At 36.2% G+C, this 22,681-nt stretch overlaps 2 protein-coding genes across 2 annotated transcripts in view; both read right to left on the minus strand.

The window, feature by feature from the left end:
- ercc2 (excision repair cross-complementation group 2) overlaps nucleotides 1-6,760 on the minus strand; it is a 16,505-nt gene extending 9,745 nt beyond the window's left edge. Inside the window, exons 1-10 of the mRNA XM_007552452.2 lie at nucleotides 6,601-6,760; nucleotides 6,372-6,471; nucleotides 5,372-5,449; nucleotides 5,231-5,293; nucleotides 5,010-5,123; nucleotides 4,203-4,319; nucleotides 3,203-3,319; nucleotides 1,684-1,807; nucleotides 1,515-1,611; nucleotides 480-613 (exon numbers count right to left, since the gene is read on the minus strand). Of these exons, the coding sequence (XP_007552514.1) occupies nucleotides 480-613; nucleotides 1,515-1,611; nucleotides 1,684-1,807; nucleotides 3,203-3,319; nucleotides 4,203-4,319; nucleotides 5,010-5,123; nucleotides 5,231-5,293; nucleotides 5,372-5,449; nucleotides 6,372-6,471; nucleotides 6,601-6,605 (949 nt within the window). The 5' untranslated portion in view covers nucleotides 6,606-6,760. The remainder of the gene's footprint in view (nucleotides 1-479; nucleotides 614-1,514; nucleotides 1,612-1,683; nucleotides 1,808-3,202; nucleotides 3,320-4,202; nucleotides 4,320-5,009; nucleotides 5,124-5,230; nucleotides 5,294-5,371; nucleotides 5,450-6,371; nucleotides 6,472-6,600) is intronic.
- Nucleotides 6,761-8,387: 1,627 nt separating this feature from the next.
- zgc:154093 (cdc42 effector protein 2) lies at nucleotides 8,388-18,365 on the minus strand. Its single transcript, XM_007552453.2, has 2 exons — nucleotides 18,195-18,365; nucleotides 8,388-10,306 (listed from the first exon to the last, which is right to left on the minus strand). The coding sequence occupies exon 2, from the start codon at nucleotides 10,144-10,146 to the stop codon at nucleotides 9,409-9,411; it is 738 nt and encodes a 245-aa protein (XP_007552515.1). The 5' UTR covers nucleotides 10,147-10,306; nucleotides 18,195-18,365; the 3' UTR covers nucleotides 8,388-9,408.
- Between the last annotated feature and the right edge of the window lie 4,316 nt (nucleotides 18,366-22,681).

Consider the following 22,681-nt stretch of genomic DNA (forward strand, 5'->3'; position numbering starts at 1 on the left):
TGGATGGATGGATGGATGGATGGATGGATGGATGGATGGATGGATGGATGGATGGATGGATGGATGGATGGATGGATGGATGGATGGATGGAGAGTAAAGTTGTACAGTACGACTTTATTCTTTTATTATTACAACTTATTGCAACTATTCTCATATTGTTAAGGCTTTATTTTTGTATTATAGTGACTATTGTCATTGATTTTATTTTCACATTATGACTTTAATTACCATTTTTCTGACTTTTTTCTAGTAATATTATGACTTTATTCTCATATTATTTGAACTCCAGTATCGGTAACAGAAACGTTCAGTTTGTGAGGCCTCCATCTTTCCCCATGTCAGGAGGAAGTAGGAGAATTTCCATTTTTGGAGTTTTAGTATGAAAAGTTTCTTAAAATGTGTTTGCATGAAAACAAGCACAGCTGCGAATGTTAGAAGAGCAGCGAGAGAAAAGATAAGGAGCGGTGGATTGGCGGACCTTGCAGGACCTCGTCAGGTAGCACTGGGTTTGCCAGGTAGATGTCCGTTTCCCTGGCAACGTTGGCTTCCTTCAGCCCCTCCACCAGTCGTCTGTACTCCTCCCTCAGCTTGGCGGCATCCGTCTCCTTTATCCTGCAAAGGAAAAAAACGTTTCCACTTCAGTAACTATTGGACGGCCGGGAGAAGCTACTTAAGCTAAAATAATACCTGAACTACGACCCAGAATCCCAGAGGAGACATTTTCAGATTTTTACATTTACTAGGGTCCAATGCTGTCGACCATTTTGTTTACAACAAGCAGCATTCAGCTTCTATGTACCACAAATCTGGAACAAACTTCCAGAAGTGTTCCTTTAAATCTAGACTATGGTGGTTGCTTCTGAACCATAATAAATGGAATATTGGTCAACATATTTGATGATTATTGATCATTTTGATGATGACACTTGACAAAATGTAATGTTTGTTACTGGTTTCTCAGATCTGTAAAAAGTTATAACTTTTTATTCTTGTGTTTTTATGATGTAAATAACTTTTAACTGCTTTGTTGCTGAAATGTGCTACACAAAACTTGATTGACTGAACAACAACTTCAAAGCCAAATATTTTCAGGAGCAAAGAGTAAATACAAACCATATCCAATAAATAAATCAATAAAGTCAAATTAAATTTAAGAAATAAACAAACATATACAAAAACAAATAGATAAGTAATTTACATATGTCTATATACAAAAAGATTAAATACACACTAAAACAAAGATTTAAAAAAAATTAAATGCAAACTAATATAACAAATAAATTGATTAAAATATAATAAAAATTAAACTAACTTGGAAAAACAAAGTGGGTTTATAGGAAATTTGAGGGATCAGTCTGGTCAGAAAGTGGAATTTACTTTTACATTTTCTATTTGTTCCTCTTATTTTGTGTAAAGATGTGCCAATCCGTCTCCCCGAGTCTCGAATCTGCCATATTTCTCTCCATCGGCAGGTCAGGGTTTTTCTAAACATTGAAAACATGAAACTACTGACTTGTGTATCGTGTTTTGCAGCGTGTCCACGTTGTTCTGGCAGCGGTCCAGCGTTCGCCGAGTTATATTCACACTCATGGAGTCGATGCACACGTTGTCTGAGGAGCAAGAAGAAATTCAGACGACTTCATCGTAAACATTTTAATGGTTCAACGTCATCGTCTCCCCACCGATGTTATGGGCCTCATCAAACACCACCACTGACTTCTTGGCCAGCTCCTTGGACACCAGGTCGGCTATCTTTGGGTCCAGCAGGTAGTGGTAGCTGTACACGACGATGTTGGCATGAAGAATCTGGAAACACACAAAACCAGTATAGTTGATGCCTCTCATGCTAACGGTCCAATCAGAAGCGTTTCTGGCACCAACTAGTGGTCAGAAGATGAACTACATCCGGTTCCTGGAAGCTGAGATGAAAACTGAGACGACAGAATCAAAAACTCCAAAATATCTATAATCTGAGGTAAACTGGTGATGAAATAAAAACATTTACCAGCGCACTTGATGTCTTTTACAACTATATTTCAGAAGAGACGACATCTGACCAGAATCCAAAAAGTTACAGGTAATTTTGGGTTTGAAGCTTTTTTGCGACACCCAGCAACTAAGGAATGCTGGGTGTCGCAAAAACACCCAGCATTCCTTATGCTGGGTGTTTTTGCCAGCATAAACACCCAGCTGGCAAAAACTGGGTGTTTATGCCAGCTTTTGCCAGCTGGCAAAAGCTGTTTATGCCAGTTAGACGAAACTAACTAAGTTAGTTTCGTCTTATTTCCAGTATATAAACATATTTGCCTCAGAAACCAATTGATTCTTATTGATGTCACCAATCAATAAGAATCAATATTCTTATTGATTGGTGACATGCATCATTTGGGTACAACTTTAGAAACTATTATTAGAGGGATGTATTTTTACACAACATAGAATATAATTATTACTTTAGATTCTGAATTAAAAAAACAAAAACATATTTAAATGTATAAAGAAATGCCATGTTTCTTATAGTGAAACAGGGAATTCAGGCATTAACGAGGAGCTTTTGATCAGTTGTTACCGACGTCTTGGTCTCATGAAGTCAGAATGTGAACAGCATGATGAGGATTATTGTTTAAATATCAATTCTGATTGAAAGAGGACATTTATTGGTTTATTCATGAATCAAACACGTGTTTAAAATTCTTTGTCAGAAAACAGCAATTGCTGCAAAAAGTACTGGAGCATTCAACGTTTAAAGTTTTATTACAGAAATAATAGCAGAAAAAAATAATCTACATATTAAGATTGAAAAATTCCTTAAGTGCCTGGAGTGGCTAATTTGCTTCAAAGCTAAATTTGTGGGTTTAATGCTGAAATTGATAGCAAATACAAAACTTATCCTTTTATGAGTTAGGGTTTTATACTAAATCAGCCATCGGGGGGTTAAAAAGTCATTGCAGCTGTAAGTTTTGAATTGTTAAAATCACTAAAATTCCAAATTTATAATCATGCATTTTGCATGAGTCAGAGTCTCCTGATACTAAGAGGGGGAGTTTGGAGATAAAAGTCACAAAAGAACTCAATTTAAATTTGACTTCTGTGCAAAATTTGAAGCAAAACATAAAAAACATAAAACAAATGGAGAAACTAAAGACAGGGAACAGATTTTGTTGTCATGTTTGAGCCATTTTGGAGCATTTGTTAGCATACCGCGTAGCGAGCCAGATAGTACGGACACCAGCCTTTCCTCCTGCCAAAGTCCTTCAGGTCGTCCAGGTTGTAGATGCCGGCAGGAAGAGGAACCTGTCGTCCAACCGCATCAAATTCCTGCAGCAACGAGCAATTAGGTCAAAGAAACGGAGAGTGAGGAGGTTACAGCTCTGAGGAATCATGGGGGAAAATTTCTCCACACTGCAAAACACAAAACCCTACCAAGTATTTTTGATCCAGTTTCTTGTGCAAATATCTCAGCACACTTGAAAAGTAACTTGCAAGAAACTTTTCAGCAAGAAACAGGAGCTTGTTTTGAGTCAATAATTCCTTAATATTGATGAAAAAGTTCTAGTTCTACTGGTATTTATAACAAGTACAACATGGAAAACTGTCTTGTTATAAATGAAATAATCTGCCAGTTGAACTAGAACTTTTTTTATCAATTAAGGAATTATTGACCTAAATCAAACAGCAATTTCTTGCTGAAATGTTAATTGTAAGTTAGTTTCGTCTTATTTCCAGTATATAAACATATTTGCCTCAGAAACCAGACAAAAATACTTGGTGAAATTTGGTATTTTTGCACTGTAGGATTTATTTTTAGTTTCTTGGTGGAAATTTACTTCTCCCCATTATATATTTTTATTTCATCTACAATGACTCTAATGTTTTCTTTCTGTTCATTAACTGCATCCCAACTGAGAACTCCTACCATTTACCTTCCATAAACGCATCAGAGGTGGATTAGTGAAATTCATTTAGCATCTGATGAATATCAGGGACATTATGTTTGGTGATAATCTTCCAATTCATTCTTTTGGTTCAAAATTATTAAACATACTAAAGAACCTGCAGCTCATTTTTATTTTCTGTGTTTAAGTCTTTAGACTAAAAGGAATCGGTCAACAACCAATAAAACCTGATCAAATAAAACTGATGCTACAGTAAAAATTTGAGTTGAAATCATCTGCTGCTGTGAGTTCAGGCGTTTTCTTACCTCGTAGAAGCGACAGACAGGCAGGTTGGGATTGCTGTGGCGCTGAGCGCGGATGTAGGACGCCGTCAGACTGTGGCACTTCCCGTCTACCTCCTTCCCAAACCGTAGAGAGCTGACCTGCACAGAGAAAAGAAACAATTTTATTATCATTATCAAAACTTAAACGATTAATCGGATGAATCAGTTATTAGAAATAATTGTCAACTAATGTAGAAAGTGATTAGAGTTTGCAACTAGAGTATGCAGACTCTTAAAATGGGCCATTTGCTGACAGAACAACACTGAGTCGTAATTAACCAGTAGGAAAATATAAACATTTTGCATTTAAGATTAAAAAACACCATGTCTGTAAACATGTTCATCTGGTTCAAATTATGTAAAATATATATAAAAATCTCCTTTTAAGTACCTTTTTCATCCAATTATTATTAATCGCTTAATCAAAATAATAATCACCAGATCAGCCACAGGGTGTTCATGTTCAGTCCAACAGAAAACTTTCCATGTGTTGATTTAGAAGGATTTTTTAGCTGCAGATGTGTCTTTTGCTACAAATGATCTAACATTTACTAAAGGAATTATATGTTACTGCATTTTAGGCAATAAAATGTTCATTTTTGTATTTAAAAATGTTATTGAATTGTTAGTTTATTTATATCTTTTATTTCTAGTAGCGTATAAAAAAGTTTTAAGAGGGTAAATGAAGATATGCAGAATGTGGCAATTAATTCAATCCACTGGAATAATCATTATTTTTGTAAATATTATTTCTCAGAGGTGTTGGAACGACAGTCCAGCAGTTCGTACCTCTGGGTGGATGCAGAGGTTCTTCCTGGAGGACAGAGACAGAGCCAGGAAGTTGTTCGCTTCTCCCGTTTCTTTGGCATAAAACTCCATCAGCTTCCTGAGTTCTTCCACAACCTCAACACACAGAAGCAGAAAGTTTTAAACCATCTTCCTATAAATCCACCACTTGTTGTTTCTCTGTAGAAGCGTTTATTACAGAGGAAAACATGTTATTGACTTACTTTCTCGATTTCAGGAACTGTTCTGGAGCAGTAAATCAACTTGGTCACGTCCAGCGGAAACGCCTGAGAAACACAACAGGCTGTGATGAAGCGATCAGAACCGAGTCGTCAGAAGCTCCAAACGTTGGAGATGAAACTCACCCTCTGGTAGGCGACGATGAGAGACAGCAGAGAGATGGTCTTCCCTGTTCCTGACGGCATCTCCAGGACTCCATGACCCTGAACACACACAGGATCAGTTCACACACTGCAAAAACACAAAATCTTACCGAGTAATTCTAATTTCCAGTTCAAATATCTTAGTGCACTTGAAATAAGGCAAAACTAACTTGGAAGTAACTTTTCAGCTAGAAATATCAGCTTGTTTTCAGTCAACAATTCCTCAATATGAATTTAAAAGTTCTAGCTCCTCTGGCTGATTATTACACTTTTACCAATATATTTTTCTCCATGTTATAAGTGAAATAATTTACCAATGGAACTAGAATTTTTTCATCAGTATTAAGGAATTATTGACTTTAAACAAATGCACTCCCACATTTCCACTGGAACAAGATTTTAAAAAATGCTTGGTGCAAAAATGCAAAATCTTGCTAAGTCTAGTTCTACTGCAAATATATTTTAATAAGACTAAATTAACTCACAAGTAACTTTTCAAGGAGATATAGGAACTTGTTTTAAATAAATAATTCAAATTTTCACATTATTTTAGTGAAATAATCCACAAAGCACCATTTTCTTTCTTTCTTTTTCTTTTTTGCAAAGGATCGGACAAAGCAAATACAGAAATTAATCATTAATAAGGTTTACAATACTACTTTTATATAAAAAGTTATAAAGGAATTTCCGATTTAATTAGATTTTCCACAAATACAAAACTACTGAGTCAGTTTTAGAGGAGAACTCCAGTAAACAAACTCTGTACAATAAGAAAAACACCAAACAAGATGGATGTTTCTTTCTCTTTTTAATTAATACTTGATGTCAATAGTTCATTATTAACAAATTATTCCCTATGGGGTTTTACAATAGGGAGTGTTTCTTTGTCTGCGTGAGTTTGTTGGACACATTTACGTAAAAAGACCCAAGTTTTATTTTATTTTTCTAATTGAAGAGATTGTGATTGGGGAAAAAAACCTACTTTTGCATCCAAAGTCCTCTTAAGCTCCAGCATGTAAGAGTACTGCTCCGGATAGATGTAATCATAAGGAAAATAGACCAGCAGACCCTCGATGTTCAGCCTGAAATGTCAAAGCCAGAGTTGAAGTTAATTCAATTTAGCTAAAACTTCATACATCCAGACAAAAACTAGCACCCCGCCAACTCGTTATCTCCTATTTTAATGATTATTCCACTAGAAAATCACTCACTTCATGTTAGCGGACTGTTTAACAAAGATTCTTCTTAGTATCCTGGGTTTAAATGTTCATTTTAAACTAAAACTAAAGAAAAAGAGATGATAAAGCAGAGGTTAGCAACGACACAAACTGCTGCTGCTTCTTCTTCTTCTTCTTCTTCTTCTTCTTCTTCTTCTATGATTATTTACGTTGCTCGCGCTCTACTGCCACCAGAAGGGCGGACTGGAAACTGCATGATAAATCCAAAAACTTCATTATGTCGGGATATTATGTCCATTGCTTTAAATAGTCATCCAAAAAATTACTCAAGTAAGAGTATAAAAGTATTTTGTTAATGAGCAACTGATGATCTCATCAGATACAGGAAAAACTGCAATTTTATGTAAACCTCTTGTACTTTACAGACTATCATAACAAAATTAACACAAATAAATAACATAATGACAAAATAACACATTAATAAACACAAAAAATTCTTGTAATTCAAAGTTTTTCAGTAGAAAATGTATGAAACTAATTAGAGTAGGTAATGACAGAAACGACACAGCAGAGAATAACAAAGCTCGTGTCTGAACAAGAGGTCTCACTTCAACATAAACTGTAGGCTTGTGTTTGTGTCTGATGCTTTTTGATTAAAACAAGTTCTTCATTCAGTAACGTTGTCACATTGGGTAGAGTTTAATGTCCTCTTCAGACATCAGCCTTTATACCAAAAATCACAATGAGAAAAACATTTTATTTTGAAAAACTCAAAACAAAACCGACATATTGGCTAATATATCAGCTGTTGATGCTTTACAGTCTACACAGCTTTACAGTTTTCAAGCCTTGAAACTTGAAAATGAAATATGATCTATGATCACTACAGTTACCGACTAATACAGAAAATAATTGTGAAATGCCTAAATTAAAGTCAGGAATGTTTACTGAATAATAGGTGTAGTAACTCTATTTTACCATTAGGGTGCAGTAAAAACTAAATTTTATAAACTGCAGCTGGTTGCGTGGAGTTCTTCAGATTTCTACATATTTACAGATACATTAAAATGCATTAAATATAATAAAACAAATCAATGAATAATATTTAATATTATCAATTTAATATTATTAAATAATAATAATGTATTATCATTAAATTATTAATATGATATATTAAAATACTATATATACCCACATATTTTTAATAGATGTTAAAATAATATTTTAATAAAATATAAAAATATGCATATAAAAATGATGTATTAAAAATAAAATAAAAAATACACTAATATTTGATATCAACAGTAATTATAAACTAATAATTTTAATGAAATATGAAAAAAATTATAATATACATCTAAAAACAATGTATTAGAAATAAAATAAAAATAAATATTTGATATTTTAATAACATAAAGTAACTTATGTCAAAAAAGTCCAAAAAATAAATTGTTCATATTTAATATATTACATAAAAAAGAAATGTATAACAGTAGTAAAAAAAATGTCTGTTCTCAGTCACTAATCTCAAAGTGAAGCTGATTTATTATATTGATTTATCACGTGTAGAGTGAAATATTCCAAGTGTTTATTTATTGTAATTTAGATGACTCTGGCTTACAGATCATAAAAACATTCATTTTATTATTGTTCTGATATATTTAAATTTTCTGAGATTATTTTCCAAGTTTTCCATTCTCTCTGAGTCAATCATCAAAATTAGAAGAAATTTCTGCTGAAATTAACTTTTTTATAGAACAATAATTACATAAAAACATTTATCTATATACGTGTGTGAACAACTGTCCAGGAAAGCAGACTTTATTTATAAGAAATATCTTTATTTTAGATTTACAGAGATATTTACAGAATAAAACAACATTTCAATGGTAGGCTACTGTGATGCTGGAGGAAGTTCATGTTGACGGAGATTTTAAACAGGAAATCTGCAAAAAAGGAGCATTTTTCTGACACTTAAAGCTTCCAAACCATCAAAAAATAAAAACGGAAACATCCTGAGTCTCTGATAAAAAAAAACAAAAAACAAAACAGCTTATCAACAGTAGCTGGTGACTGAAACCTAAAAAAAATAAATCCGAGGAGACATAATTGGACAGAAGATCCAGCGACGTTTCTAATAATAACTGTGCAGCTGTTTGGTTTCCCAGGTCCGTCTGGGAACATTCATCACGTGGTCAACCACTGAAGGAGCAGAAAGGGGAACAGGAAGTGCTCTGCGCTTCGATGGCGGCTGGTTTGTGTCAGGATTCAGGTTCCGGAGAAGCTTCTAAAGCAGCAACAGTTCTGCATTTCATCAGTGGCGCCCCCCAGAGGCCAGACCAGGCAAGGAAAAATATTAGGGATGGGCAATATGGACTTCGAATTTCATCACAATATTTTGTGAAAATGATAAAAAATAATGACAAAAAACAATTTATTATTACTTGTTTTTTTTTAGGTAACTATATGGCTATGAATGCATGGATCAGCATTCATGGCACCACAAACACAAATACTGCTTTCAGAAAAACATTTCCAATTGAAATTGGCTCCTTCCAGATGCAACTTTCTTAAACAAGTGTGATTTATACCACACCTTTTTATAATAACATAATATCTTTTTTTTAGTATTGTTTTATATGCATGCATGTATTGGGTTTTATGTGTATGTCTTGATTAAAGTAGATGATCGAATGCCTTTGTCTGACCTGAACATGATTTACTGGGGGGCTAACATTTTTCCAGACCGGGCCCTGGCCCCTTCTAGCCCCCCCTGGGGACGCCACTGCACTCAGGTAATGTCTCCCGGTTTTTCTCAGCATGTCTCAAAGCGTCGAGTCCTCATAGCTCGCAGCGGTCGTCCTCACCCTTATAGCGGTCCATGATGCTCAGCACGTCCTCCAGGATGGACGGGCCCAGGTCCAGGTCCAGGTCCAGCCTGGCCAGGGAGTCGGCCGGCTGGAGGCCCGGCACCGGGCATGGCGAGTCACTGCGCTCGCTGCTCAGATCCTCGTTGCTCAACCCGGCGTCCGAGTCCAGGCTGAGGCCACGGCGGACATCCGGGGGTCCACACGTCTCCGACACGGAGTCCTCCGACGACGCCTCTGAGAAGGACCCGGATGATGGGACGAGCCTGCGCACGGCGGACGCTTCAAAGACTTCCGGCTGAGCGTCGCCCGGCTCCCCTGGTTGCTGGTCCAGGTGGAGCCGCGGCGGCTTGGGCGGGGCCTGCTCGTGGGCGACGCACACCGGCATGGACACGGTGCTCTTCAGCAGCCCGTTGGAGGCCTGCTGGTAGTGGCAGCCATTGTAGGCGAAGCTGTGGGGCTCCTGCGTGGCGGCCCGGTCCACGCTGTGCGAGCGGGCGTGGCCGTGGGCCGGAAGCATGTCCATCTTCCCCTGGAGGAAACCCACGTCTCCAAACATGTCCCCCTCGCCTTCCGGTCCCACGTGCGCGCTGTGGCGCACGTCTCCCAGCGGGGGGCTGATCATGTCCCCCGACAGGACGTCACGCAGCCGCAGCTTCTTCCCTTTCTTTGGGGTTGTAGTTTTCAGGTAGATTGGTGTCTTTGCTGGCATTTTGTCTTTTTTAAAAAGTGTTTGACTACGAGCAGAAGACTGAAGTATATATTTTTAATCAAATCAGCTTCCTCTCCTGCACAGAAAAGCCATATCCGGGGTGAAAAACGTGATCTTGTTTGCAGAAACTTCAGGAATGTGGCAACAAAACACCGGAGATCTGCGAGAGGAAACAAAAAAAAAAACAATGAATCAAAAAGAGATGAAGAGGAGAGGAAAAAAAAAAATCACAGATAAACGAGATGGAGGGAGTTTTATAGGCTTTCCTCCTGAGAAAGACGAAAACGTGATTCACCCCAAGGTTTGAAAGGGCAAAACAAAATTTTACCAAATATTTTAGTCTGTTATTTGTTAAATGCCTTAACAAATATGTTAGTTTTGTTTTCTTTCAAGTATCCTAACTTACAAGTAACTTTTCAGGAAGATTATTTACTTAAAACAGGAGGTTGTTTTTAGTAAATAATTCCTTAATACTGATGAAAACGTATTTATGCCACAGTTGGATTAACCTGGTTAGTGACCCCATCACACACACATTCTTCAAATCAAACAAAATTGGTGTCAAACGTTTGTGCAGTTACAATTTTTACTTTTTAAAGATATTATCAATTTAGAGACATTATTAAAAAGTTTCCTGAGGTCATCATTAATATCTGCAAAGCAAAAGCAGCACAAATGAAAAAATGTGCTGCACAAATGTAGTCGAGTTGATCGACACCAACTTTGTCAGATTTGAAGAAGGTGAGGGGTCCGGTTGACCTTTCATGACCTCTGGAAACATTTATTGAAAACTTTAAACTGATAAATGGCAGCAAAAAATGTCCAGAAGAAACATTTGGGACCAATTATGTTAGATTTGAAGATGATGAGGGAACTTTACTCAGGTTTAGATTATTGTTGATTCTTGATAAAAGTTAATTAATCTGCCAGTGGAACTAGGATGAATTTTTTTAATCAATATTAAAGAATTGTTGATTTAAAACAAGCTACTGTTTCCTGCTGAAAAGTTGTTGTAAGCTTCAACTTATTTCAAGTTTACCAAGATATTTCCACTGGAAACTAAATCAAAATTATTTGGGCTTCACTTCAAAAACACAAAAACCTGCCAAGTATTTTAGTCTAGTTTCATGTGGAATTAGCTTTATATGCTTGAATTAAGACAAAACCAGCTAACAAGTAACTTTTGTATTAAATAATTCCTTAATATTGATGAAAATGTTTGAGTTCCACTGGCAGAAACTTTAATTTAAAACAAGACATTTTCCCCATGTTGCAACTAGAACCGTTTCATCAAAATTTAGGAATTATTGACTCAAAACAAAACTCTTATATCTTGCCGGAAAGTTACTTGCAAGTTAATAATATTTCAAGTTAGTTTCCTCTTAATTCAAACCTGCTTAGATATTTGCACTAAAAACTAGAATAAAAATCAAAACTACTTGATAAGATTTTGTGGATTTTGTGTTTTTGCAGCAGGTTCAAAGTTTCTGCTTTCCTTCCCTTATCGCGTCCAGAGGCAGCGGACAGAGCATGTGACGGGTTCACGGCCGGGTCGTCTCCAAGCAATGTTCAAGAAACAACTGACCTTTTTCTGACCCCTGATATCTTAATTATTCATAACTATTTAAATTTAATTATGTAAAAACTAAAACCTTCTCAGTGAATTTTGCAGAAATGTTGCAAAAAAAAGAAAAAAGAAATGAGTTTGCATTTTTCACATTTTGTACATTTCAGTGCAGGAATGAAGCACCGCCAGCCGCATGTGATGATATTCTGGGATCCATCACATGACAGCAGCATCTGAAAAACTGCTGCGAATGTTCAGAGCTTCAGAGACGCGGAAAATACTTTAAAAAGTTCATTTTAATTGATTTTCTCTGCAAAAACACAAACCATTACCTGATCGAGTTTCTAGTGCAAATATCTTATTACACTTGAAATAAGACAAAACTAATTTACAAGTAACTTTTCATGTTTTCATGCAGATATAAGAGCTTGTTCCCCAATACTGATTGATTGATACAGATATTGATTTAAAGTACTACCAGCAGATTATTTCACTTCAACATGGGAAAAATACCAGGGATGTCCAAAGTGTGGCACACGGGCCATTAGCGGCCCTCTGGATGATTTTGTTTGGCCCCTCTGCCCACAGAGGGTCTAGTGGAGAACAAAACACCAGACTGAAGACATTTATCATTCAGTTTTTAGTGAAAAAGATAAAAATGAAATAATGCAAATGGAAATTATTAATTCATCAGGCAGTTAATTGATTTGTTGCTTATTGTGACAGGTTTGGTCTCCCGTGAGACCAAGTCTTGGTTTTACATTAGATACGAAATTATTTTTAGTTAATGATTTTAGCAAACTATTGGACCAAAACATCAATAATAACTAGAAAAAAATAGTTAATTATTTAGTTAATAAGTAAGTAAGGTGTGCTCTGCCCACCTCTGGTCCCAAAGTATTTGGTAAAAAGTACTCCGTACATTTTTTTCAACAAAAAATTTATGAAACTTTAACAGAAACTGCAGATGTGTGTCTGTGTCCATTTTTCTTAAAACATGTTTGTTTTTCATACAGAAAGTAGAGAATCCAGAAATTTTACTCTTGTAAGAGTAGAGATACTTCATAATAAAATTATATAGTAAAAATACATTTTTCCAAAACGTTGCTGAAGTACATGTAACCAAGTTGGTGTAACCAGTTACTATCCATCTCTGGCCAGCAGCAACCAGAAGGTATAAAAAAGTTGCATCAAGATTTGAGCAACTTTTCAGCTTTGAATGGAACAAGACAGGATTCGTCTGAGCGACGATCGATGTTGCAAACACGTCTGTTACAAATTCCATAGAGGGAAACCGCAACCTGGACCGGTTCATGCCTGTAAAACTGGATTAATCTAATTACTGCAACAAAAAACACAAAAACCGATTTCCACAGACGCCTCTGCAGCGAGCAGCACCGCAGCGTCTGAAACGGCAGCCGAGTCCGATTGAAGTGAAGAACAAAAACAATCAGAGGTCAGGCCTCCTCTCAACACAAAGAGCCATAAACTCCTCGAGTCCGAACCAAATTATGGAACAAATGAATCATGTGGATTCCCAACGACGTTGATGCTGAGCTCATAAACACACCCAGACCTAAATCTGGAACAAGTTTGACCACAACAAGAGAGAAACGAGCCAGTCAGAACCGGTCCAGACGAACCGGTGAAGCAACACTTTCTTCGTAAATTTGGAAGTTTTGCTGCAAAGATTTCAGCTTTCCAGCCAAACAATGACACAGAAAATGCAGTTTCATGTTTTTGTGAATAAAAAGGATAAAAAAAATAAAGCATAACTCAAGAGAAGAATCTTAAATGTAATTTAATCAACTGGATGCTACACTGCAAAAACACAAAATCCTACCTACCATTGTGGTTTTGTTCCTAATGCAAACATCTGAGTATACCAGAAATAAGACAAAACTAACATACTGTAAGATATAAAAACTTGTATTAAGTCAATAATTCCTTAATAATGACGAAAAAGTTTTAATCCAGATTATTTCATTTATAACACTACATTTTTTCCATGTTGCAAGTAAAATAATCTGCCAGTGTAGCCATTAGCTCATTATCAATATAAAGGAATTAAAACTTAAAACAAGCCAACATATCTTACTATAAAGTTACATGTATGTTAGTTTTGTCTTATTTAAAGATATTTCCACTGGAAACCAAACCAAAATTACTTGGTAGCATTTTGTGTTTTTGCAGTGTACAAAGGAATAAACTGGATTCAAACTCAAACAATCGATGAGACGCTTTCAGATATGATCATTTATCCCATCCAACGTCTGTTTGATTCCTAAAAACTGACATCCTTTGCAACTGGCAGCGACTTTATGACCAAACTCAAATCTTATTTGCTAATTTTCTGTCCTCTATAAAACCCTATAAAACCATTTATTGGTTTTTCAGTCTGTCCTCTCTGCCTACGCCGCCATTACTTGTGTTATTTCATTAAAACAGATGTGAGTACATCCTAAAACACACTTGTACTAAAAATAAAAATAAATACAAACTTAAATGAGATTAGAAAATTGTGTTTTAAAAGCCTTTAATAAATTCCACAGATCCTTTGACATAAATAAATTCCTTTTGTTGAATGTATTTTTTGCTGTTTTTTTATTTTTCAAGATTTTAAATATTTACCTGCATCTTAACTTTGAGCTTTAACAAAAAGGTCAAACTTATGATTTCTGATACACATTTTTTTTAAAAATCACAACGTCATCAGTAAAGCTAGTATTTGTGATAGTAGCTCTGTTGGATCAAAAAATACAATATTTCCTGTTTAATCCAGTTTTCACTCGACAGTTATTTTTTATTTTTAAGCAGTTATGAGACGTGGTGCAGAAACAAACTGCTGCTGCACAAGTTACTCAGCAGGTTGTTGCTAGGCAACCGAAGAGCGAGTGAGTTAGTCAATTCCAAACTAGTTTAGCTAGCTGAGAGGCTAACGTCTTTCCTCTGTGTCTCCCAGAATGCTGTGCGGTTCCAGATCAAAGTTCATTGAATTTGAAATAAAATGAATGAATGAAATTCTATACATTGTATATTGAATATGTTTTCTAATATTTATTGATATTGATTCATGTGTCCATCCTTTCTCTCTGAAACGGTCAGACTATAATACAGTCTCTAGAGTCGCGCATTTTAAATGTTGAATATACTGTATTTTAAGCAATATACTGAGCATGTATGTGTGAGTCTTATTTATTCTTGTATGTTTATTATTCATTTATTTATAATTTTTATAGTGTGCTATGCTGATACAAACAAATTTTCCCTCCTCATGGATCAATAATGTCTTATCTTATCACAATATATATTGTTATTGATTTATTGTCCAGCTCTACATGATTGTATCATGACTGATTACAAATAAAGAAATAACTGAGAATCCAGAAGTTTACAGTACTTTTCTGTTTAGTTTAGAGTAAAATTACGACACCATGACTCCTCATGAAGGAAGGTTAGCTGGCGTCTCTTCGCTTCATGCATCACCTTTCCTGGAAGCAGCAATCTGGGACACGCACTGATGATGCAATCAACCACGGAGGAGGAGGAGGGGGCAGAGGAGGCTGATCCAACATCTGTTTCTGCTCTCAGGCTCCATTTGTTTCCCGACTGCTTAAACGGCACCACTGAGCCACTCATGAGCTCATCATCATCATCATCATCATCTGGGACAAACAGCATGGTTGTTGTTCCTCTGCAGGTCGGTGAAAAGCTGCACAGCAGGCGACAGTTGGGCAAAACGTGCTCTGCCTGTCTGGTAATCCGTTTGTTTTTTTACAGTAAAGTAAAGCTGGTTTGATCTGTTTGGTTAATATGGTTGTTTTTGCCAAAAGTGGGCTGTTTGATGCGCTTAATTTTCAAAAAACTTCCAAACTTGCGACCGAGAACTTGTATTGACAGAAAAATTAAAAAAACGCAGAGGAACGCCTTCATAATGTGAAAGTTATGTTCTAATTTCTGAGACTGGGAAACTGCTTATGCACACTAAATAAACAGTCTGGTTGTAAACATGTCAGCGAGAAATTACATCTTTAGTGGCTGTTCAGCCCTTGCTCTCTGCTCTCGTTTCTAACATCTTCTCACACTTGAAATAAGGCAAAACTGGCTTTTTTTCAGTCAATACCTAAAATTGAAGAAAAAATTCTAGTTCACTTTGAACAAGATTTAACAATAATCTAAACATTTGTTTAGGTTATTGAACTTTATTTTTCAGCTTTTTAAGTCAATGATTTCTCTGTATTGATTTTTAAAAAGTACTAGTTTCACTGGCAGATTATTTCACTTATAATAAGATACTTTTCCCATGTTATAGAACTTTTTCATCATTATTAAGGAATTATGCATTTAAAACAAGCTCCTACGTTGCTGAAGCGTTACTAGATTTTGTTTAATTTAATTGTGCCTAGATATTTACATAGAAAATAGACCAAAAATACTTGGTAAGATTTTGTGTTTTTGCAGTGTATGCCTTTCTATATGGTTTTTAGCAAGAAGTCCATGTTTTATTCTACAAATGGAGTTATACCATTACATCCGTTTATACCAAGGCTTTTCCATCTATGTAGTCCAATTAATAACAAAATATCACATTTTGGCTTCAGAGCTACATAAAGATGGTTACAAAGTCGGCCTTCTATCACATGAAGAACATTCAGGGATTAAAGGAATAATATCTCAACACAACCTAGAGAAACTCCTCCATACGTTTATCTTTAGTCGCATTGATTACCGTAACAGTGTCTTCACAGACAGCGTCAGCCTAAAAAAATCAATCAGATCCAGAACGCTGCTGCTGGCGTTCTGACTAAACCCAGGAAGATGGAGCACATCTCACCCGTTCTAAAGTTCTTCCACTGGATTTAAAATACTGCTGTTAGTTTATAAATCACTGAATGGCTCAGCACAAAAGTCCAAGTTACAGTGATAATCACATGACCAACAAACAGAAATCATTATTTTCTCTGAACACTTCAGTAGCGCAGGATAGTCAACAAATCTCCACATAAACACTTTTTTCTCCTCACATGAGTCATGTGACCTACAGCAGGATGTTACTACTGGCAGAAACCACAAAGAAGAAGATGACAGGAAGTAGCTGGAGGATGATGGTGTGGCATGTTTCTTACATGACTTATCACAATTAAAATCAGTTGTGATTTATTTTTCATTTAACAGAAACAGACCAATTGCAAACTTGTGTTTTTTTAACTTAAGTAGAATACCAGCAGCGTTTCCATTAACTATAGAATTGAGCAGCTTGAATTTGCTTCATGGAAAAACTGCAATTTAGAAAAAACTCTTTTCAATAAAAAGTATTGGCGCTAGGATTACGTGTTTTTTTCAGCAACATCAAAATTGGTTTATTTCTGAAAACTGCAATAGCAAAACTTATTTTTCTTCAGAGGAGCAACATAACCAGATGTTACCACTGATGGAAACAATGAAGAAAACAACGACAGGAAGTAGTTGAAAAATGGTCAGCATCTTTTTGTTTGCAATAATGAGTAATTGCAAACAAACGTATTCACGTGTGATTTTAATTGCATTTCTTATTTAATGGAAATACTGCAATTGTGAAATGATGTTTTTTTGACATTAGCGGAATATTGTAAGATTTTGCGCACATTTATGACGGAAACGCAGCTGTTGTCCAACTCGGCCATCCTCCAAAAGATGACATCTTCCTTCTCCCTAAAAGTGATGACTCCATGCGCTGCCTACACTTTGAATCAGCTCAGATTGTGATTCACGTCTGCTTTACATGTTGCAAAATCCGTCGGAGGAGCAGCTTTTCAGTTTTCCATCGCCTCGCTTTGTTGCCGTCCCCCTAATTGGGAACAGTTTAACTGGTTCCAGCAGCTGCTGGAGTACATCCAGTTAAAAAAGGCTGTGATCAGAGGAACAAAGTGAAGGTTTAAATAACTTCCTCAGCTCTCATACTGTGTGTGTTATGTAACTGCAGCCGCTGAGATCATCTGCAGGTTCTCCTGAAGTTTCCCCAGCTGACTGATTTCATTCCCCCACCGGGAAAAATCCACGCAGTTTCATTCTTCACTTGATTTCCTCCTTTAGTAAATCACGTTTAGCTCATTTAACCAACTTTGACGCATGTAAAACATTTAAACCCGTTTTATAAATTAGATTATGGTAACCAGCCATAGTTAGCAGGAGAAATCTTGTAAAATTATGAATAAAATGACCTTTTTCTTGCAAAAACGCATTGAAAAGAGTAAAGCTGAGACTTTTCCTGCCTGATGTCCATGTGGAAGCGCACAAAGGGAGTGTGACACGCAGCCTGCCAGAAGCTTTTATGTCAACAAATAAAACGTAACACAGGTCACTTTTTACTCTTTTTGTTTCCCATATAATAGAGACACAAAAACCCCATTCAGACGCTGAGCAGCGGTGACCAACCTCACATTTTAACGCATTAAAAGACTTCCAAAAACACTGAAAATAGTCATTCAAAGTCGATATTTACCTCAAGGATAAAATCTGTCTTTTCTCCTGGGAAATCACAGTGTTTTCTTTTTAAAGTCCAACAGTCCACGGACACGAAGGTGAGTTTCCTGCGGGGAATAAACCTCTTACTGACGGGTCGTTATTACTGTCTGAGAAAGTTAAAGTGGATCAGCTTCCCAGCTGAAGGAGAGGCGTTAAATCAGGTCAGCCGGAGGGGGACTTCCGGTTTAGGATTTCAAAATAAAATGAGAATCAAAAAGATGCTTTTTTTGGTCAGATTTTTACAGGTAATATTTTTTAAAAAGTTTTAAACTATTTAAATCTATCTATCTATCTATCTATCTATCTATCTATCTATCTATCTATCTATCTTTTTTCTGACACTGAATTTCATCCATCCATCCATCCATCCATCCATCCATCCATCCATCCATCCATCCATCCATCCATCCATTAACCGATCCATCCATCCATCCATCCATCCATCTCCCCAGGCAGGGATTTAAACCCTGAACCGTCTTGTTGCTAGGCAACGACTTTCCCATCATGCACCTCGTACCTAATACATGTATTATAAAACAGCAACAAACATGGGGGTGGGATTATGTTTTATTTTGAAGGACCACCACCGCTGTTTCCGGTTTAGGCCTCATCAACATTCACCTACTTGACTATTCAGACCTCAAAATCCTCAGATAACCAATCAAATCCCAAAGTTATCGATAGAAACTAATCAAAACTGATTGGAAGCAATGACTGTCTCTTTATCAAATACGTTTACTTAAATAAAGGTCAAAGGTTGGGAAATTAAAGTTAGTAAAACTGCCAAATGAAACGAGTTTAATCTGTTTTAATAATGAGAGGAAGGTAAATTCTGCTGCTTTGTTTTTATTGTTTCAGACAGAAGTAAAAGTGAACCCGGTCCACTTCCCCCGGGGTAATTATGGAGGCTTTTTACTGCCTGTGTGGAGGTGAGGAGAGCCATGAGCTTTAATTTGATTAGCAGCAGGAGCAAATACACAGAGCCACTGTTCAGGATCCAAACCAGAACCGGAACCGAGCCAGGTCGGACTCGGAGAAAAAACCCTCCAGAAATAACCTCTCAGAGCCAGAAAAGCTTTGAAAGCTGAATTCATTGCGTTGTTTTCTTACAGATTTCCCTAAATGTGGGTCAGACAAACACAACATTTTCCCCACAGAGCCAGGCAGTCTGCCCATTACTGGGAGTTTTTCTGCTCTTAAATGTGCCCTAAAATCTTTATTTGCTGGCACAGGCCAAGCTTACCCTACAGGATTGTTGCTGCTGCTGCTGCGTAATTACAGTGAGGTAATGAGGATTTAACAAATGGAGAATGCAGATGCACGCTGTTTGCAGGTCACACTGCAGACGCATCGTGTTTACGGCCCCTGAAGGAGCCTTAGAGCCAAATTAAACCCGGTTCCCTCCGGCAAAGAAAGATGCTTTGGTTGGTGGAATAACCGATTAACTTCTTACAAGGTTGCACCGAAAGCAAAATATGGTCTGCAAAAACACAAGACCAAGTAATTTTGGTCTAGTTCAGAGTGCAAATATTGTATTACTTGAAATAAGACAAAATTAATTTAGAAGTAACATTTCAACAACAACAGCTTGTTATAAGTCAATAATTTGTTAATATTGATGAAAAAGTTCCAGTGGCTGATTACTTCACTTCTTACATGGTAAAAATGTAAAATGTTTTAAGTGAAATAATCTGCAAGTGGAACTATACGGAGCTAAATCAGAGCCATAAAGTTTTGCTTGAAAGGGGAAAAAAAACTATTGAAACTGAAAAACAGTTTGAAGCTCAAACATTATTTTGAAACTGACAAAAATTGAAACTGAAAAAAAAGTTCTGAAATTGAAAAAACTAAACTGAATTTTTTGTAGTTTCTTGAAACTGAAAGAAATTTAAAGATATTTTTTTTTAAATGAAAAAGAAAAGTTTTGTCAGTTGCAGATTTTGAAAAGTTACTTATACGTTAGTTTTGTCTTGTTTCAAGTGTACTTAAATATTTGCACCTGAACTAGACTAAAAGTCATATTTGTGTTTTTGCAGTGCACTGGAGTAATTTGTAGCATGAAAGACCAAAAATCTTGAAGTATTCATTTTAATAAAAAAAAAGTCTCAAAACAAAAGAGAAAATCTTAGAATAAACACTTTTGGTATTAAAAAAAACAACATTCCAGCCAAGAGGTGGGGTCACCAGTCAACACAGAGACTAACAACCACACCTAGGGAGAACCCAATAAACCTGACATGTTTTTGGACTGTGGGAAGAAGCCAGAGTACCCAGAGAGAACTCACCATGCACAGAGAGAACATGGAGACTCCATGCAGAAAGACCGGGAATCGAACCCAGAACCTTCCTACTGCAAGGCAACAGCTCTACCAACTGCACCACTGTGTTATAAATCACTATAAATTTTGTTCCTTAAATTGGAAAAAAGTTTCTATAAAGTGTTTGATTCTCATTTAATCTGTTGTTTGAGACAAATTTTTATTAAAATGAATACTTCAAGATTTTTGGTCTTTCATGCTACAAATTACTCCAGTACACTGCAAAAACACAAAATCTTACTTTTGGTCTGGTTTCTAGTGGAAACGTCTTAGTACACTTGAAATAAGACAAAACTAACTTACAAGTAACTTTTCATTAATAAATAGAACTTTGTTTTAAGTCAATAATTCCTTATAATTGGTGAAAAAATGTCCAGTTCCTTTGTCAGACTATTTAATTTGTAACATGGGAAAAATGTCTTATTATAAGTGGAATTTCATCAATATTAATGAATTATTGACTAAAACAAACTTATACATCTCACTGAAAAGTTCTTTGTGAGTTAGTTTTGTTTCATTTCAAGTTTAATATGTTATTTCCACTAGAACTAGACAGAAATAATATTTAATGTTTTGCAGTGTGGGACTTTACAGTTCCCGTTCCTGCAGTATTTGGGGTTTCTGATGTGTCTTCAGCTTAGAAATCACTTCAAACAAAGCTGAATTATCTCTCTTGCTCTCCCTCTCTGCTCAGGGTGGAATGTATAAACCAGATAAGAGCAAAGTTACACAACTCCTCTGACAGATGTGGTTATATCACACAGCAGGAATTACACACAGAAATGACCTCAGTTAATCAAATCAAGATGAGGTGGGTCCATATGAAGAGCACAAACAAAGTCCTGCAGAAGGCCTCCAGCTCCCCCTGCTCTGGAGGAACCCCATGCCAAGACCCCTGGAGGGGAAACAGAGTGCAGCGCTGCAAAAACAAACTCTGACCGAATATTCTTGTCTGGATTCCAATGCAAATATCTGAAGCTAACGTACAAGCAGCTTTTCAGCAAAGAAGAGCTTGTTTTAAGTCAATAATTCCTTAATATTGATGGAAAAGTTCAAGTTCCACTGGCAGATTATTCCACTTATAGCCGTTACCTAGCAACCCCAGCCAAGCCCAGTGCGTTACCTAGCAACCCAGTTCTAGTTCCAGGGACAAATGAGAACATGGCAACACCGTGTTGTTATAAGTGGAACTAGAACTTGATCATCAATATTGAGGAATTATTGACTTAAAATAAGTTTATATTTCTTGCTGAAAAGTTTTTGTAAGTTACTTTTGTCAAGGATATTAAGATATTTGCACTGGAAACTAGACAAACATACTTGGCAAGATTTTGTGTTTTTGCAGTGAACCCCACATATTTTTGGTCCAGTTTCTAGTGCAAATATCTTAGTACACTGGAAATATTGATGGGAAAAGTTTTAGTTCCAGTGGCAGGTTATTTTACTAATAAAATTGAAAAAATGTCTTGTTGTAAGTGAATTAATCAACCAGTGGAGCTAGAACTTTTTAAACTCAATATGAAAACATTTACTTTAAAAAGCCCCTATATTTTACTGAAAAGTTATTTATAAGTTAGTTCTATGTTAATTCAAACGTACTAAGATATTTGCAATAGAAAGTAGACCAGGTATACTTGGTAAAATTATGTTTTGCAGTGAATGTTTGGGTCTGATTGTGATTAAACTGCAAAACTCTCTGGAAGTGACTCATCAGGTGTTTTGGACAATAATAACAATAATGGAAAACATTTAAAACAGCAACATTGTTTTATCTTCACAACAAACTTCTAATTTTGTTTCAGTTGTTCGTCTAAAAACTGCTGATCAAAGTAGAGGAATGGGATTTAACTTTTCCTGCTGCTTGGAAAACATGTCAGCACATGAGTCAATCCCTCTGCTGACGTTTTCATGTTGTTGTGAAACAGGCCCATTCAGCGCAGGTGGAGCAAATCTGTCACCATGAAACTGAGAATTTCACAATTAAAGATTATGAGACTGGGGAGAAAAAATATCCCACGCTTGAATCAGATTCAGTCTGTTTTACTGTAAGTTTACATGTCTGCCACTGACACATGCAGGATAACAGCTGAAACCTTCAGAAGGGTGATGTCACACCTAAATAATTCATTTTGCTGCAGGTATTTAT

This window comes from Poecilia formosa, unplaced genomic scaffold, assembly GCF_000485575.1.
Source record: "Poecilia formosa unplaced genomic scaffold, Poecilia_formosa-5.1.2 Scaffold48, whole genome shotgun sequence".
NCBI classification, from domain to species: Eukaryota; Metazoa; Chordata; class Actinopteri; order Cyprinodontiformes; family Poeciliidae; genus Poecilia; species Poecilia formosa.